General features: G+C 46.3%; 1 protein-coding gene across 16 annotated transcripts in view; it reads right to left on the bottom strand.

The window, feature by feature from the left end:
• Positions 1 to 16,533, bottom strand: part of CACNA1G (calcium voltage-gated channel subunit alpha1 G) — a 323,466-nt gene extending 306,933 nt beyond the window's left edge. For 14 of the 16 annotated variants that reach the window (XM_033139211.1, XM_033139202.1, XM_033139207.1 and 11 more), the window contains exon 1: positions 15,892 to 16,532. In XM_033139211.1, coding sequence (XP_032995102.1) covers positions 15,892 to 16,145 — 254 coding nt within the window. In that variant the 5' untranslated portion in view covers positions 16,146 to 16,532. Of the gene's footprint in view, positions 1 to 15,891 lie in introns of all 16 variants that reach the window. The other 2 variants (XM_033139210.1, XM_033139196.1) reach the window with 2 other exon arrangements.
• Between the last annotated feature and the right edge of the window lie 1,081 nt (positions 16,534 to 17,614).

Genomic DNA, 17,614 nt, shown 5'->3' on the forward strand with positions numbered 1-17,614 from the left:
TTTAAATCAAGCTTGCTGAGCCAGACTGTAAAATGAGGCCCACTTCAGACTGCTACACTGAGGCTCACTCTATGTGGTAACATTCCTTTAAGGAGTGATGACAATAAGAAGTGGTTTGGCGTCTGGGGAAAGCTTACAAGCTGGCAAGTTTTCAACCAGTCTGACTTGTTTGTGATGCTGTTTTGTGTTTTTTTTTAAAAAAAGAAACGTGTTGTTCATTTATAATAAAAAACACACACAAGTACACCTATTTTCACCCCGCTCCTTCATTGCCCAGTGCTGCGGTTGAGTTCTTTTTTTAAAACTACAAATATTTAAAAGTATTAGCATGCACAAGTGAATGCCAGCTGTTCCTGCCCACGCACCCACCCTATCCTGAGAGGTGGCAAACCTACTCTGAAGTAACAACTTCAGAAATTCCTTTCTCCCTTCACAAATGAAAAACAGGCCTCGGAGACTGTCTTCAGTCACACATCTTGTAGGAATCCTTGTTCCGGATTTCCTGCAAGAGGCAAGAACCCAATTTGACTGTCACAGAGTTGGAGTATTGTTACAATGCACAAGTCCCTCCTCTTCTTCCAGGAGTCTCACTCTCCAAATGAACCTCCCAGAGCTTCACCTACTTTCCCCACCCCGTGTCACTGCATCTCGGCACCCACTGATAAAAAAAGAAGCTAATAGAAAAATACACAAAGGTGACAAAAGATTTGATTTGATTTCATTTAGACATTCATATGTGCAGTTTTCAGATACACACAAACACACACACACACACACACACACACACACACAGAGAGAGAGAGAGAGAGAGAGAGAGAGAGAGAGAGAGAGAAACTTCTGGAAATCATTTACAATTCTCCTCCAGCCTCACATTTGGCAGATAACTCTCCCCACCTCCCCTTCCCTCCCCAGCCCTCAATTCGAAATGCCAGCCTGTGATTTTTAAATGAGAAAAAGCTGTAACTGTGCTGCAGTGCTTGGATAAACTCCTACACAAACTTCCAGATGTGACACACAACAGCCCAGAAGGGGGAATTAATGAACATCTCTGTCCTTGAAAAATTTACACATAGGCACAAATGACAAACAAAGCAGAGAGCTCCCTTCCTCTCCTGTCAGGTAAACTAGGTAATCATTGAACACAAATGTCTTTAAATGGAGGGATATATACACACCAGTGTACAAGTGACATTTAGATTTAGTTTACGTCTTGTTTTGAATTCAATGGAAGCCAATAATTACTCTCTATTGACGGCTGAATAAGTAAGTGGTGGTTTTTGTCTCCCCATTTCTATAACTATTATTGCACTAACATCAAACACAGCACTTATGCAGAGTCAAATAAGAAAGAAAAAATATGGGCGGCATACGCACTTTACTTTTAAATCACATTCTAAGCACATTATATTCCACAAAGAATTCTGGGCACTGTAGTTTACCCCTCACAGAGCTACAATTGCCAACAACAGTTAACAAACTACAGTGCCCAGAATTCTGGCCTGGGTCTCTGTGCCTCAAGCAGCTCACAGCCTATTGTTGTGTTTTGGGGACATGACTCAGTGGGGAGGGAAGGCAATATTTATCCCCCCCCCCACTCCTCATCAAATGTTCAGCAAGAACATTTAATCTTCTTTGCCACCTCATTAATTAAATCAATCTTTTTACTCAATATTTGTCCCTCTCCCCGCGTTTGAAGCAAAAAGACCAGTCTGGTCACTGTTGCTGTCTAACTGGACAAGAACTATCTATACAGTGTATTTGTCATCCAAATTCTCAACTCGCACGTGGAGCAACTTCACCGATTTCTGCAATGCCACGTTAGACTTACATACAGATTCCCCAGCTCCTAGATTTGCTATTGGTGCAGCTGCTCTGAGGTCAAAGAAAAACTTTGCTGCTCACCATAGTGGGGAAGCTGCATCAGGTGAGTCGTGGGCCAGCCTAGCCTCCTGACCAGCTGCCATTATCTGTTGATGGGCAGCTTCAAGACTCCTGCTCTCCCTTCTTATGGTTCTTTATCTGCATTCCAAAACTAGGCCGGACAGCTCTCAAATGAAGGGCACTTTTGAAGAGAGGACTGTCATCTGACTGCTCTTCAAAATAAAGGGTGTCCCATGTGCTTAGCAGGTGCTATACAAGTGCACTGTTCATATACATTCAGGGTGAAAACTAAGATGGATGTTAATTGGGGCTGATGAAAAGTGAAGAGGTTGCCTCCAGAAGTTGCATTCAGCTGAGGAATGTGGCTTTAAACTCCAGGCCGATTTCCTTCCAAGTAATAATACAACAACAACAACAACAACAACAACAACAACAACAACAACAACAACAACAAATTTTATTTATACCCTGTCCTCCCCAGCCAAGACCAGGCTCAGGGCGGCTGTCTTTCTTCGAAGGTTTTAGTTTCAGTCGGCCCCCATGAAACCATCCAGCCACAGCCTCCAAGCATCTTGTCTGTGTCCGGGGATGATTCGGGGTGGCCGTCCATCAGCAGATAGAGCTGAGTGTCGTCAGCATATTGGTGACAACCCAGCCCTAAGCTCTGGACAATCTGGGCAAGGGGGCGCATAAAGATGTTAAAAAGTATCGGGGAGAGGACTGAGCCCAGCGGCACTCCACACACCAAGGAGTGGCGTGACGACATCTCCCTCCCTAGCGCCACCTTCTGTCCCCGACCAGAGATAAAAGAGCACAGCCATTGTCGGGCTATGCCCTGTATCCTCACGTAGGCGAGGTGGTGGTCCAGAAGATCATGATCAACCATGTCAAAGGCTGTTGACAAATCTAAGAGAATCAGCAGTCCCAACCTGCCTTGTTCCAGTTGTCTACGGAGATAATCCGTTAGGGCGACCAGAGCTGTCTCGGTCCCGAAACCAGGACGGAAACCGGACTGAAATGGGTTTAAACCCGATGTTTCCTCCAGAAACCTGACAAAGTCTCAATAAAATTAGGGCTGATAGGAACGAGGCACTAAGAAAAGTATGGGATTTTTGTTTAAAATGTTTTATTTTGGGGAACAGAACATGAATAGAGACAGGGGTGCTTTAGCTGTTGGAATTCTGTCTGGCGTTTACTTCTTAAAGCCAGGGAGCCTTTTGTCAATAAAAGGAAAGGAAGCCTAGCTAGTATTAATGTATTTATTACACTTGGCCCAAGGTCATTCAGTAATTTTCATGTCTGAGTATTATAAACATGGGTTTTCTGAGTCTTGCTGTCAAAGTCTAGCCAACTATGCCACACCACTTTCTAGGTATGAAATGCCAACCTCCCCATCTTGTAGCAGGCAAAAGTTACACCATTCTAGGAACAATAGCTTGTGCTTTCCATGCAATGGCCAAAGGACACTGCAAGAAGCAGTGCTATTCCTAAACAGCAGATACAGGTACCTGCTCAGCTTGGCTTTTACAGTCTTGTGAATAGTATGGAGCATTTACAAAAGAGGCATGAATGATTTCTGCAATACCATCACTAACTAGAGCTATATCAATTTTTTATGTCATCAGGTTTCATAACTCTTCATTTGTTAATCTGGTTCTCAGTAGTTCTTCAACTCCTAAGGTTTTCTTCCAAGTTTTTTTTTTAATTAAGTATTTTTAATTTCAAAAAGCAGTATATATCACATATAGTACTATACAACTTAAAAAATCTAAAGGTGCTATTTATGACAAAGATGTATTCTTCTTTTTGGGGGGCGTTGTTTAGAGTTTTTAAAAACTGCGTTGCTAATACTAAATATTCCCCAATGTTGAATATTCCAGAAGCTGGAATTTTAAAGGTGTTTTTGTTTTGCCAAAGCTAAGATGACATCTATCAATCACTGCTTCCCTCCGCCCCCATTTTGATTATCCCTACATGGTTAGTTATCACCTGTGACGTTTTACCCGCTGTGTGAGATGTCCAAGCTACTATTCTATGCTGCTGAAAGGCATTTATTTTTACCTGGCAGGAAACTCTTCTGTCTTTAGGAATTTGAATCTGACATTTTGAGAAACCTGCCACTGGAGTGTTCAGCTATTTGAACATGAAGTTATTTACATCTGTGCTAACACAAGAAGGCTGTGGGGCACCATAACGCACCCCAGCACAACACAGTCTTAAGGCTATTTGTGTTGCAGGATGACTGTACTCTTCCAACCCAGCATCATGATCTGCAAGAAACCATGCATTTTCATACGAGCTCGTTTTGTATTTGCTTATCATGCATCGAACCAAGAGAACTAGCTTTCTGCTGGGCTTTGGCACTCTTAATTAGAAATGCAACACTTTGCCAGGGCTTGGAGAAACAGATGCATTTGGGGTGCTCTGGTTTACAAGCATTTGAGCCACGGGAAAAATTTGTACGGATGGAATCTTCCAAGGATGATTCGAGATTGCTGTGATATTTGGGTAATGTAGCCTTTGAGATGAGAACACTGAAAAGTTTGCTCAAAGTCAGATCATCAGGTGTCGCTATGGGAATCTACAGCAATGAATTTCCCTACGGATTTTCAGCAGAATAAATAATCACAGCTCTAGCGCTAGCAAATACTGTTGCTTACTCAGAAAACAAGCTAGGGACATAAGCAAGCCAGTGGCTGTTATCTTCTTCCACAGTGTGGTCTGGCACGTACTTCCATTACTGAGTATCAGTCCCTCGTGCGTCAACCTACAGAAGCAGACAACGTCTTATGATAAAAGGGAAGCCCAAGTGTCGGGTCAGCCACTGGGATAGAGTTGAGGAAGTCAATGTTTTACACCTCGGCTGCTTGACCCATACAAGGTCAGCTATGATATTTCAGCTGTAGGGAACGAGTCCAGAACTCCCATTCTGCTTTTTCAAAGCAATTTAAACTTAAACATTAAAAACAAAACTGGCTGGGCTCCACCGTTCTAAATCTGGCTGTTGCACAATTGGACGCCAGAGCGCTATCTCTTTCCAAGTTTAGCCAAAGGCCTCAGTCCTGCAAGGTGCTAATGCTATTTGTTTGTAATGGCTTTGGCAAGAGTTACGGATAGTTAGCACTTTACCACGTCGCTTTCTTAACAATACAGGGCTGAATCTCTACCAGTAGACTGAGTGAGGTGTTGAGGTATCATTGAGGGACGGCAAATTTATTTTAATATTTCATTTTCTTCCCATCATGGTGGGCAGGGCACCATGTTGTTGTTGTTGTTGTTGTTGTTGTTGTTGTTGTTGTTGTTGTTGTACCCCCCCCCCCACCCTCAAGCACCAGAATGCCTCATATCATCTGTGGAGAAAGATCTCTACTAAAGACTGTCAATAGAAACTATTATGCAGCACAATACACAAGCATCCAAGCAACTTGAAAGAACAACTTTGAATGGTCAGCAATTCAGAAGAACTAGTGTGCTCTTTTCACATAATGGTTACGCTGCACAAAGCTACAGCAGGGTCATGAAAATGCCTTGTGGACTTACAGTGCAACTAGTTCATCAGGAGACTTGGGTAGCTGTCACACAGTTGTTTTTAAATGGAAACTTAGGATCTTATAATTTTAATGCCAAGATGTTAACACCACGGTGATTTTCAAACCAGAAATTCACATGCAATCCCGAGGTTCTATCCATACACTGTTAGATGTCTGTCAACAAGTGCCTATCTTTTTATTTAGAAAATGCATTGATAAATCCCAGATCTCAGAGTATTAAAAGCTCCCCGGAGGGCTATAAATCAGTGTAATATTCAACGTTCCCTTAAGGGGTGGGTAAGGACACCCCCTGCCCACAGGAAGTCACTTTCTCACTTCTTCTGATTTTTGAGCATTTAGCATACACTGCCATCATGCTTTCAGCCTTTTATCTGCAACCACTATGACTCCAAATTTACTGATCTACTACACACACACACACACACAGCTTTGCAACAGTGACTGCATCATTCATCAAGCAGCAAGAAAAATGGAAAATACTGAACAACCCATTATTGAAATTACTGGAGATTACAATTACCCGTAAGAACCACAAGTGCCACTCAAATAGTTTCCCCTTGCTACAAGATGATTCACAAAACAGCTCCACCACCTGACTGGCATTGTGGTTTGTGTGCAAGTACCAGTAGGTGTTGGGAAGGGGAGGCAAAGCAAATGCAAGGTAAGCTTCAAAAAGCAGTATCACACAACCAGCTCTCAGCATGATGTTTGGGGTACAATAGTCCTGCTTTTACCTTAACTAAATGGTTCAACCCGAATGAATTAGAATTGTGGCCCTCGATAGAAATGCAACTGGGACTGCACTTTCAAACTAGATTTTCCTGACCTGCACCTCACTCGTAGTGACACTTGGGACAGGGGAGGGATTCAATTCAGTTTACACTTCACCTAATTTGCACTTTCAGAAATAATATGTGAACCAAAGCACAGCCCTCTTTCTAAACTCGCAGTTCTCCAAAGTTTGCAGTGCCTTTCTCCAGACAAGCAATGCGTAGGAAAATACAAATACTAGGCAACATGTGCATATAATTGTAAAATAACATATAAAAATGTGTTAGATTAGGGGGGGAATGCTTCACAAAAATGTGCATATTAGGAGAAATTTGCAGTAAAACGTTGGTGCATTTCCATGAGGACTCTTAAAAAAAAAAAAAAACCCACGCACAAACTGATGTGGAAATGTGGCAAATTCAACTTAAGATTGGAAAAATAAGAAAAACTGAGAGAAACAAAGACAGACAGATCCACCCACCCCTACAGGATCCTACGAGCCAAGATTGGGTATGTAAATCTTCATATATCAGCCTTTATTTCTAGTAAAATGTGAAATTGTAGACAAAGATTCCCATTTTCTAGGTCACACAGCACAGAAATTGAAATGAGATGTTTTGACTTCCAAGAGATTGCACCAGGAAGGGCTGCCACAAGCTTATTCTTCTTGTCCCTGATGGTTATTTTATTCTAGGCAGCCAAATATTAAGTATGTTGCATCAAAACCAATCTATTATTTTCTCCCCTTCCCTTCCCCTGGTACCCTCATCACTCACAGTATCAAGGGCAACCCAAATAGCAAACAGCTTTGTAGAGACCTTTTGGAAGAGTCTTCCCAACACCAATGTGGGCAATCTTAGGTTGCTCCAGCCAAGAAGAAGTTTGGTTTATTTCAAAGGCTCTCCTTAGCTAGGGGACACAGAGAGGAAGCCAAGGGCATTGGACCAGGACTGGCAGAACACTCAGGCACCCCAAGCAAACAGCAAAGTTTATCATTTATATTGCCATATGACAAAGCCCACACTGGTAAGTAGACCCTGCCAAATTGGGAAACTGCATGTTTCCGCAATCTGTCCTTGTCTGACAAATACAGCAAGTAAATTAATTGAATTAATAAAGGGCAACAGGAGTGGGAGGGAAGGAGGGAAAAGGTAAATAGGAAGGAAACAGATGCCATTACGCAAGATCCCAAGGACCCAACATTCTGAACTTTGCAAAATAGTTATCTTCCAATCAGGGCTTAAATTACATCCCAGGCTGGGAATAACAGCATAAGCAGACCATGTGTCAACAATGTTCACAGAACCACTAAAGCAGTCTTCAGTCTGAAATGATGATGATAATTATGATAAATAACAACAACAACAACAACAACAACAACAACAACAACAACAACAACTTGTATGCCTCCCATCTGACTGTGTTGCCCCAGCCATTCTGGGTGGCTTCCAACAGAATATAGAAACACAGTAAAACATCAAACATTAAAAACTTCCATATATGTCTGCCTTCCAGAGTCCTTTGCAGGACTGTCTATGTTTTAAGAACTGGGTCCAACAAACAGGCTTTGTGACCCTGTGTACTACCTCTTTGATCACATGGTACAGGTTCTTAGGGGAAGCAAGATGTATTGAGCCAAGCTGTAAAGGTAAAGGGACCCCTGGCCGTTAGGTCCAGTCGCAGACGACTCTGGGGTTGCGGCGCTCATCTCTCATTACTGGCCGAGGGAGCCGGCGTACAGCTTCTGGGTCATGTGGCCAGCATTACTAAGCCGCTTCTGGCAAACCAGGGCAGCTCACGGAAACGCTGTTTACCTTCCTGCTGGAGCGGTACCTATTTATCTACTTGCACTTTGACGTGCTTTCGAACTGCTAGTTTGGCAGGAGCTGGGACTGAGCAACGGGAGCTCACCCCATCGCGGGGATTCAAACCGCCGACCTTCTGATCGGCAAGCCCTAGGCTCAGTGGTTTAGACCACAGCGCCACCTGCGTCAAGCTGTAGGGATAGCCAAAATCTTAGAATCATAGGCTCTCTTAGGATCACAGAATTGGAAAGGACCCTGAGGATCATCTAGATTGACAAGAGGAACAAGGCACAAATGTACCTTTGTGGGAGAATGATGGAGCTTAATTTTGTTTACAAATTACAAAAAGACCACTTCCAAAGGTTTATATGCCCACCCTGTGGAATGCCCTTCCATCAAGGGAGGAGATAAGTAACTATACAGCCTTTAGAAGACATCTGAAGGCAGCCCTGAGAACTAGTCAGATGGGAGGGGTACTACTACTACTACTACTACTACTACTACTACTAGTCCAACCCCCTGCAACCCCCTTATGGAGATCAAACCTGCAACTTTTGTGTTATCAGCACCATGCTCTAACCAACTGAACTGAAAGTTTCAGTTTTCAATCTTAAATTCAGTTCTCCCACATATCCATATCAGTTTGTGGTTTGTTTATTTTTAAGTCTGCAGGAAATTTTTGTATGCGTTTGCATGTGCATTTTACCTAACATTGTATTAATTTTATTTACAACTTTATAATCTGTACTTCCATTAAAATATAGCAGGGCAGAGTACAACATATAAGGATGAAACAACAACAAAAATCCATGCAAACGTAATTAAAAGCATAAATGTATCTATAAATACTGACTGGTTAAAAGAGGGAAAATCATTTTGTGATGGGCTGCCTAATTTTTAAAAAAGTTTTCAAAAGATGACTGAAGGGAGGGAGGGAGGTTTCCGCTGATGTTCTATTGGTAGGGAGTTCCACAGGGCAGATCCACCACGCTAAAGTGGGGTCCCATAGTGGGGACCAACCAAACCTCAGTGTGTGGGGAACCACCAGGCATGCTCCATCAAAGGACCTCGTGGATAAAGAAGATGCACAAACAACCAGGCAGTCCCTAATGTACTTTGGTCCCAAGTTGCTTAGCGCTTTGTGGATTAACACACGTACCTTGAACCTGAACTGGTAGCAAATTGGCAACTTTCCCAGCAGTGCAACTTTCCCAGCAGTGGAGTAACATGTACCCAGTCATCTGCTCCTGTGAGCTGACTGGCTGCTGCCTTCTACACTGGCTGAAGCTTTTGAACCAGATGCCAGGGCAGCCCCACATAAAACACTTTACAAACCATCAAACCTTGAAGTTGCCAATGCACTGTGGTTGGGTTGTCACGCCCCAGGAGCTGCCACAGCTGGTATACCATCCTGGACCTGATGAAAACAACAACACTTTGCTACAGAGGTCACGTGGGCCTCTAGTGACATAAATGGATCAAGGAGTACCCCGGACTGCACTCCTGCTCCTTCAGATAGTTGACCTCTCTCCTGGATACAAGAACTACCCATCCATAAGGCCTCCATCTTTCAAGGATTCAAGTTCAGTGTGCTGACTATCATCCAGTGCAGCACTGTACCCAAGCACTGGTCCAGAGCTTACACAGCCTCTCTTGACTCAGTTGTAATGGAGAAACAGAGTTGGGTATCATCAGCATACTGAGGACACCTTGCTCCAAGCCTCCTAATGACCATTCTCAATGGCTTCATGTAGATGTTGAAAAGTATGGGGGACAAAAGAAGTGCCTTGTGCCACCCCGTATCATAGGGGGCTGAAGAACATGCACAACCTTACAGGTAGGAATGGAGCCACAGTACCACCACTCTCCATCCTGCAGAAACAATCCAGGAGAATCCCATGGTCAATGGTAGCAAAAGCTGCTGGGAGATGGAGCAGAAGGAGCATGGTTGCACTGCCTTCTCCCTGCCTCTATAAAGGCCATCCATCAAGGGGATCTCTCAAACCCAGGTCTGAACTCCGAGCCTTTATATCCCAACTCAGTCACTGAAATCACCCGGAGGAAGGCTGTTTGTTGCTCCCCATGTTTCAGAAGCCCAAGTGGCTTCAGCTGGAAGTTGGGCATTTAGTATCACTTGTCCCGTGCTCTGGGAAACCCTCCCAGCAGAGAGATTGGGCAGGCATCCTTGCAATGAACTGTTAGGGATTGCTTGGACACTTATTCACGCCAACAAGCCTATTGAGTTGTTTAAACTTTTTCAGGGTGAGCCTGCTGTTTCAATGATTTTGCAGTGCCTTATTGGTATTTGACGCTAAGGAGGATGGTGGCATTTCAGTTTGTGCATTAGTTCATGTGAATAAGTTAGGTTCATCCTAAAAGGTGAACAAAACATGTTTCTCTCCTACCCCACCCCTGCCCATGACCTTCTAGTTTTTTAAACATTTTTTGTACTTTCCTTTTAGCAAAAGAGAAAACTGTCTGAGAACAGTTTATTCTGCTTAGAGTGCTACCCTACCTCCCCTTAAAGCTAGTTTTTGTCCAGCTGCTAATGAGAATCGGTGGGAATATCAATCAGATGTCCTCTAAAACATGGTCCCTTCCCTTTCTTCTGAACAGCTGGTAGCACTGGAAGACATGGGACTATTCTGATCCAAGCTGGATGAAATTCTTTATTTGACATGAACCTTAAATATTGCTGTTGCACTAAGTCCCCCCCCCTTTTTTTTAACAAGTACACTAATGAGGAAAAGGAGGAAAAACCATAAACAGGCACTTTTCCAACTCCCAGCAGCAATCATTAATTAAAAGGGAAAGGAGTCAAATACTTCCAAAAGGAAGGGGGAATGCCAGCTGGTTTCATGAGGTTTATTTAAATCTTTCAGCAAGTCCTGATCGATACTCCGAGGAGAAAAGAACAGTCCTCTTGCTCACTACAGGGCAAGAACCCACACATTAAAACTCATTCTTCTTCTCGTCGGCGATGTGCCACAAACAACTTTTGCTTCGCTACAGATAAGGGGTCACTGCACATCTCCTGCTAACACAGCGTGGTCTCGCAGTTCCCTTCTTCGCTTTGCTCTCTTGTTCATTACTGAGAAACAAGCACCTAGTGGAATTTTTTTGGCTTTCCAGCCCATGATTAGTGCCTGCCTCTCTTTGAACCAGTGCCCGCAGGTGCCCAGTGGGAGACTTTTTAAATAACATGCATTTCCCAAGGACAAAAAAATGTAACCTGTTTTGGTTTGTTGACTTGTTTCTAAATGTACTTTCTGGTTACAAAAAGCATCTATCCTGAACTGAGCAAATAAGGTGGGGGGGGGGGAGGAGAGGAGAACCAACTGAAGGTGGTGCGGTGTACTAAGCCAGTTTGAAAACAGATTTAGAGGGTGTAATCGTGAACATGTTCTGGCCTGACCCTAATCAATTAAGCATGCTATGGGACCACAGCTTTATTTGGGTGTATGTTCCATTGAAATCAGTCTGGTGAACTTTTAGTTCTTAGGGACTGGGCTGCCAAGTTTGAAGACTGGCATTATTGTGGACCACATCCTTGTCTTCACTGCATCACAGTCTTAGCTGCAGTTCCCCCCCCCCAATCTATTTCCTTGTTATCTGTAGGTTTCAGGTGGCTGTGCAATAATCTGTTCCAACCCCCTGCACAATGCAGGAAACTTTTTACCCAGTGTGGGGCTTGGACCCATGACCCTGAGATTCAAAGTATCATGCTCTACCAACTGAGCTATTTCATCATTCCTCGATTCATCCAGCTTCACAAGAACTCATGAAGAAGGTTATTATCATACCCACTTAACAGACAGACTAAAGCACACTGACTGACCCCCCAAGCACATGCAATTTAATCCACAGCTGTACTGGGATATGTACCACGATCAACAAGATCCAAACCTTAAGATTCCAGACCTGCACAAGACCATGAGATTTGGGATTTAACCATTCCTGCTGCTGAAATTACCCTGAGAAGAAATAAAGCATATGTGATACAGAAATACCCTGCATATTTCTGAGATACTGTCTGAAGTCATGAAATAAAATAAAAAAGAGGATTTGGGGAAAGATCGATTACTCATAAATAACTGCCTAAAAAGAGAGCAGCCTGGTTATTTACTGTCAACTCTAACTGTTCAGCATAGGAGGGAGACGGAATTCAGAGGAACAAAATAAGGATTACAACATGCGAACAGAGAAGAAGAGCTGGGATCAATGAAACAGGTAGGTAGCAGAAATAAGTCCTTCAACAAATGCATATTAAACTTTGAGAATTCAATGCCGCAAGTATTGTGATAGTCTTAGCCAACTACAACCAAATATCCTTTTGTGGGGGGGGGGGGGGAGATGCAGGGCATCTCTTTCAATTGCTACTAATTATCCGTGGGGCAATTAGGTCTTCCAGTGTCCTTCAAAAGGTGGTTAAGCCACCCCAGACTCATTCTGATGTCTGGCGCCTTGAATGTTAGAACTAAAGTCATCACAATAACTAGAAACACAACCCATCCCCATATTCATATGTGATGGATTCTGGGGACCAGCAAGGACTGGCGAATATCATTGTTTTGTCTCATTTATTAACTTTCTGGACATCCAGTTACTGAGCTTAGAGAGACCACTGGGCTGACACAACATGGCCTTCCTTAACTTCCCATCTTGTTTGTTTTGTCCCAAAGGACAGTGGGGCGCCCCCCCCCCAAGTGGTTCTAAGGTTCTTTCGTTCAGATGCTCAAGTAACTACATATTTGAACTTCACATCTAATGTGAAGAAAACGTCTAGACAAGACACATTCACAAAGTCAGAGAGCGATCAAAAGACATTCTTTCTAATCAAGAATTCCGTTTATGAGGGAAGCGCTCCCCCCCCCCAACTACAGTTAAGCACATACAAAGACTGCAAAAGGGTTTTTTATTTTGGCACTAGCAATTTCATTGCGTCTTCACTGAGCCCGGATCTGTCCAAATTGGCTGGGGCAGGGGGTGGGGAGAACACACCACCCAGTCTCTCAAGATTCATGAGGCCACCACTCTCAATGTATGTACACATGACTAAGTCCAGTAGGGCTTGCTGACAGAAATGTGTTTCAAGGTAGCTGCTTCTCAAATTCTGCTCAGTCCCAGTGGCTCTGCGCGCGCACACACTCACATCCCTGACCAGTTGCACCTGATCTGCCTACATGATAAACGTACCCCATATTCCAAAGTTGCTTAACTCTCATGGCTTCCACCAATGCACAACACAATATGGCTTAGATGCTGCTGCGCTTAAATATCAGTATACCTGCCTGCCTGCCTGCCTGCCTGCCTGCCTGCCTATTGGTTGGCTTCCTACTAAGGAACCCCAAGAACTGTACTACGGTGGGATTAAGAATCTCTAACAAAATTATATAATCAGCTTTCCAGGTTCTTTCGGAGAAATCCTGATAATTAAAGCTGTTTCAAACTGATTTCAGTTCGTACTTTGGATGAGGCTCGTATTCCTTTTTGGGGGGCGAAATTCCTGTCAGCTGGCTATTCAGCATTCCCTGTAGGATTCCAGCCCCTCCAGGTCATTCTTCTGTATAGACTGGCCTTGTGTAATCCGTAAGTGTACAAACAGAAGTCAGTGAGGAAGGGGATGGGGGGGACGACGACCCCACAGGCTATTCCCATGGAAGGATCCTCACTACTTTTAACCAATAACAGAATGGACCAGCTACACAGTATTGTCAGGCTTCCTGATTTCTGAATCAGATCTAGGATTTTGCTCCCACTGCTGGTTCAGTGTTGTATTTGAACCGGCAAGCAAGGTGCAGTGAGGCGGTTGCCACCATGGGCCACCATCCACTGAAAAGTCTCCCTTTTGGAATGAATGGGAATTAGGCAAGATCACCCCTCTTAATGTCAGTGGCACACGCAGCAGAACTGCCCCTTGGATTGTGCCTAAACCACTTACGTTTACATCTCGGTCAGATTCTGGGGTTGGGGGTAGCAACCCATCATATGCAGCTTTCCCCTTCCTTCCCATTTGTGGTTAGTTCCCCCCCAGCCCCTTCTTGTGTACATCAGATCCAACGCTAAATTTCAGGCTGCATCCCCTGTTTAAAAGCCTGCCATAAATTATGGCGTGCGTGCTTTAAACTGTAACTAAATCATATAATAAATAGGATGGGTGTGAAAGGAGCTTCTGCTAGGGCAGCTTTGTGTATGTGTTTGCCAGAAAGACTCTCTCTCTCTCTCTCTCTCTCTCTCTCCCTCTCTCTCTCTCTCTCTGTCATGCAAATGCTATAATTATATTTTAAAGGGGGGGGGAGAACCCCACATTCTCTTGTCACTGCAGTAGATGGAGCAGTCGCTGCCTTCCTTGAACTCCCTTTACAGCCTAATTCTCTCTCACACAGAGACTTTTAAAAAGAAACATTCTTCATATCTCCCTGCTAAAATTGCCTAGTTGTTGAAGGCGAGGGAAATTATTAAAAGCTTTATTTATTTATATCTCCTCTGCATCCATCCACAATTCAAGAGAGAAGGTGGGAGGGTGCGGGTTGGGGAGTGGGGGGGGGGGAAGCGTCTGGCAAATGCTAACTTTTCCTTAATGAATGTGAGGCCAGAAGCTCAGGACACATTGTTATGTCTGGGTCTGAGGTGAGGGTGGGAGGTAGATTGTGTGTATAAATAAATAGATAGATTGCATTCATACATGCCCAGTGTCTTCCCTGAGGTTTGTTTTTCGTGGGTGGGGGCACTTGTGTGTGTGTGTGTTGTCCTTTGAAATCATAGTTCTTTGTATCGGAAATGCACAGAAAGAACGGAAAGGGGGGCGGGTTCCTGAAGATTAGGTCCCCCACCCTTCAAACTTCTCTTACAACTGTACCCTCTTGAGTTGATCATGCTATCATAGCAACTGTCCGCCCAGCTTTCCTTCTGGGGAGATAGACCTTTTTTAGATGTTGAGGTTTTTGTAGCAGAGCAATCCAGGATTATCCATGTTAAGTTTTATTCCGGCTCTCATCTCTTCAGCTAAAAGATGAGAAGGAAAGCTTGCGGGGGGGGGGGGGAGGGAGAGAGAGAGAGAGAGAGAGAGAGAGAGAGAGAGAGAGAGAGAGAGAGAGAGAGAGAAGAGGCAAGAGGGAATCAGAGCAAATCCGTCTCGGAGGGAGAGCGCGCGCGAGACCTGCTCTTGTTTCCTTCCCATAGTTCTTCTCTCCATTGAGAGTTACATATTGTTTCCATTTTCTAGTACACTTTTCTGGAATTCCATGTTATGACTTCAGCCCCGGAGAAATCCCTGCCTAGTAGGGCAGGAAACATTGAGAAACCCCTTCAACAGATTCTGGAAAAACTTCCAAGTCATGAATTGGAGACAGACTTAGCAGAGAGACACAGAGACGGGGAGCTCTCCACCAACACACACGCACATAAGAAAACACCACACACGCCACTTCTTTTCCTGCCCTGTAGGAAAAGCTTCAAAAGTTTGGAAATCATCATCATATTTTTTTCTATTTTTTAAAAAAGGTAAGGCGCCTTGCACGCGACAGGCTGCCTCCTCTGGGAATAAACAGCTTTCTCCTCCCTCAATTATTTGCGTTGCATTTTACCTATCCCCCCCCCCCCAAAAAAAGAAGAAAAAAAAGCTTTTTGCAACAAATGGACTAGCTTGCAGGCTGGTGGTCCAGAGGTCTTTATGGCGGCGGCGGCAGCCCCCCACACCCCCCGGGAAGACGCAACTTCTTGGGCTCCTGGGACGAGCGAGGAGAGGAAACTTCGCTTACCTTCAAGCTGCGGAGGGGAGGGCGGCTGCCCGGGCTTACCTTGGCCGCGCCGGCGGCGGGGAGCGGCGACGGCCACCTGCCCCTGCCACCTTAGGGGTTGGGGTTGGGGTGGAAAAAGGATATGGGTTGCACACGATCCTGAGGCACCAGCTTCTGGGTCGGCTGTGCTGGCTCAAATAGAAGAAGACGATCGGCGCGAGGGCCGGGTAAGGGAGCGCTTCGCCGTCCGAGTCCCCGCTGCCCGGGTCCTTCTCCTTGTCCCCGGGGCCCGAGCGACCTCCATCTCCAGAGAGATCGTTAAGGCGGACGAAGGTCTTGGAGGCGCTGTCCTCCTCCGGGTACTGCTCCTCGGCTGCTCGCGGTCCATCCTCGTCCATTCTCCGGCCACCAGACCCGGGTCCGACGAGCTGACCGAAGGAAAGAAGATGAGCCCCCGGAGGAGAGAGGCAGGGAGCGGGAGAGGAGAGGATAGGAGCTCCTTAGGCGTTAGGATGATGAGCCGGCCATGGGGCTGGTGGGGAAGAATCGCTGGCCATGGGGAGGTTCGCGGTGTGGGATGGCAACGGGGTTGGCTCGGGAAAGGAAGGGGCTTCAGAAGCGGCGAGGGAGCCTCCTCCCCTCCCGCTTGGGCGGCTGCGTAAACCCCGCTCTCCCCATCCGGATCCAGACCGCAGCCGGCACGGGAGCTTCTCGTCACTTTTGGCGCCTTCTTTCTCCTCCAAGATCCTGAGGCAGCCGGGGAAGAAGGGTTGGGGAGAGGAGGGAGTCCCCGATTAGCGGCGAGGAGGCTGGGAGCCGGTGCCCCGATGGTCCACCGAGCTCTTCCGCGCTCCAACTCCGGGGCGCATTGCCGGACGAGCGGGAAGGAAGAGAAGACGACGGAGACTGCTGCGGGGGGCGCCTCTTTCAGGTCCGGCTGAATGGGGAGATTCTGCTCCTACCCCTCCAGCCTCAGCATCCTCGTCGTGCCGGGGACTGAGGGGGGTATCCTAAGGGTTTGGAAGAGATCCAGAGAGGGTGGGGGGTGTCCAGGAGCCTCTCCTGTAGGTTGGGCTCCTCCCGCCCTGCGGGGGCTACTAGAAAGGGTGGGGAGGGGTGACACGAGGTTTGGGGCGAGGTGGGGGGGGGGGGAAGAGCAGATGAAACGCGCGCGCGGAGCCGGAGCCGGAGCCGGAGCAAGTACGGTGAGGAGGGATGCTCCTCCTCGCCGCTGCCTCTGCCGGACGGGAGAAGCGAGCGAAAAAGCTGGGCGCTCCGAGCACCTCACAGCTGGATCCCTCACTCCAACTTCAAGCCGGAGCTCCGCCCCGGAGCCGCGGCGCCAGCCAATCCGGAGCCCCCTTCAGACCCTCCTCATTGGCCGCGGGAGGCAGCCATAAGAAAAGATACAGCCCGGGCGAGAACCACAGCTGGAAGCAGCCACAGTTAGCGGAGCGCCGCTAGGTACCCTCCCCTCCCGGCTGCCTCAAGTGCCTTCATGGGGCGTGGAGAGCCAATGGGGCGCTCGGATGGGGCAAAGCCCCTCTCGGATTGGCCCCTGAGCTGCACAGGCACGGAGCCCGCTTCCACCACCGCCAGATCTCTTCGAGGAGGGCTGGAGCTTCTCTTTGAATGGTGCAGGTCGGGGTCATTTCCCTTGCCCCAGATTGCAGGGTGGCGGCGGCGGCAGAGGAGAGCCCCGGCTTGGCACGTAAACGAGGGCAGCCGAGCTTCCTGAGGCTTGCTGTAGGATTTGAGGGAGCGCAAAGAAAAGAAGGAAATGAGCGAGAGGCGATGGAACAAATGCGGGCGAAGAGAGCGGCAGCAACTCGGCAGGAGAGAAAGCGAGAAGCCGGGAGCCGCGCTG

This window comes from Lacerta agilis, chromosome 2 (genome assembly GCF_009819535.1).
Source record: "Lacerta agilis isolate rLacAgi1 chromosome 2, rLacAgi1.pri, whole genome shotgun sequence".
In the NCBI taxonomy this organism is placed as follows: Eukaryota; Metazoa; Chordata; class Lepidosauria; order Squamata; family Lacertidae; genus Lacerta; species Lacerta agilis.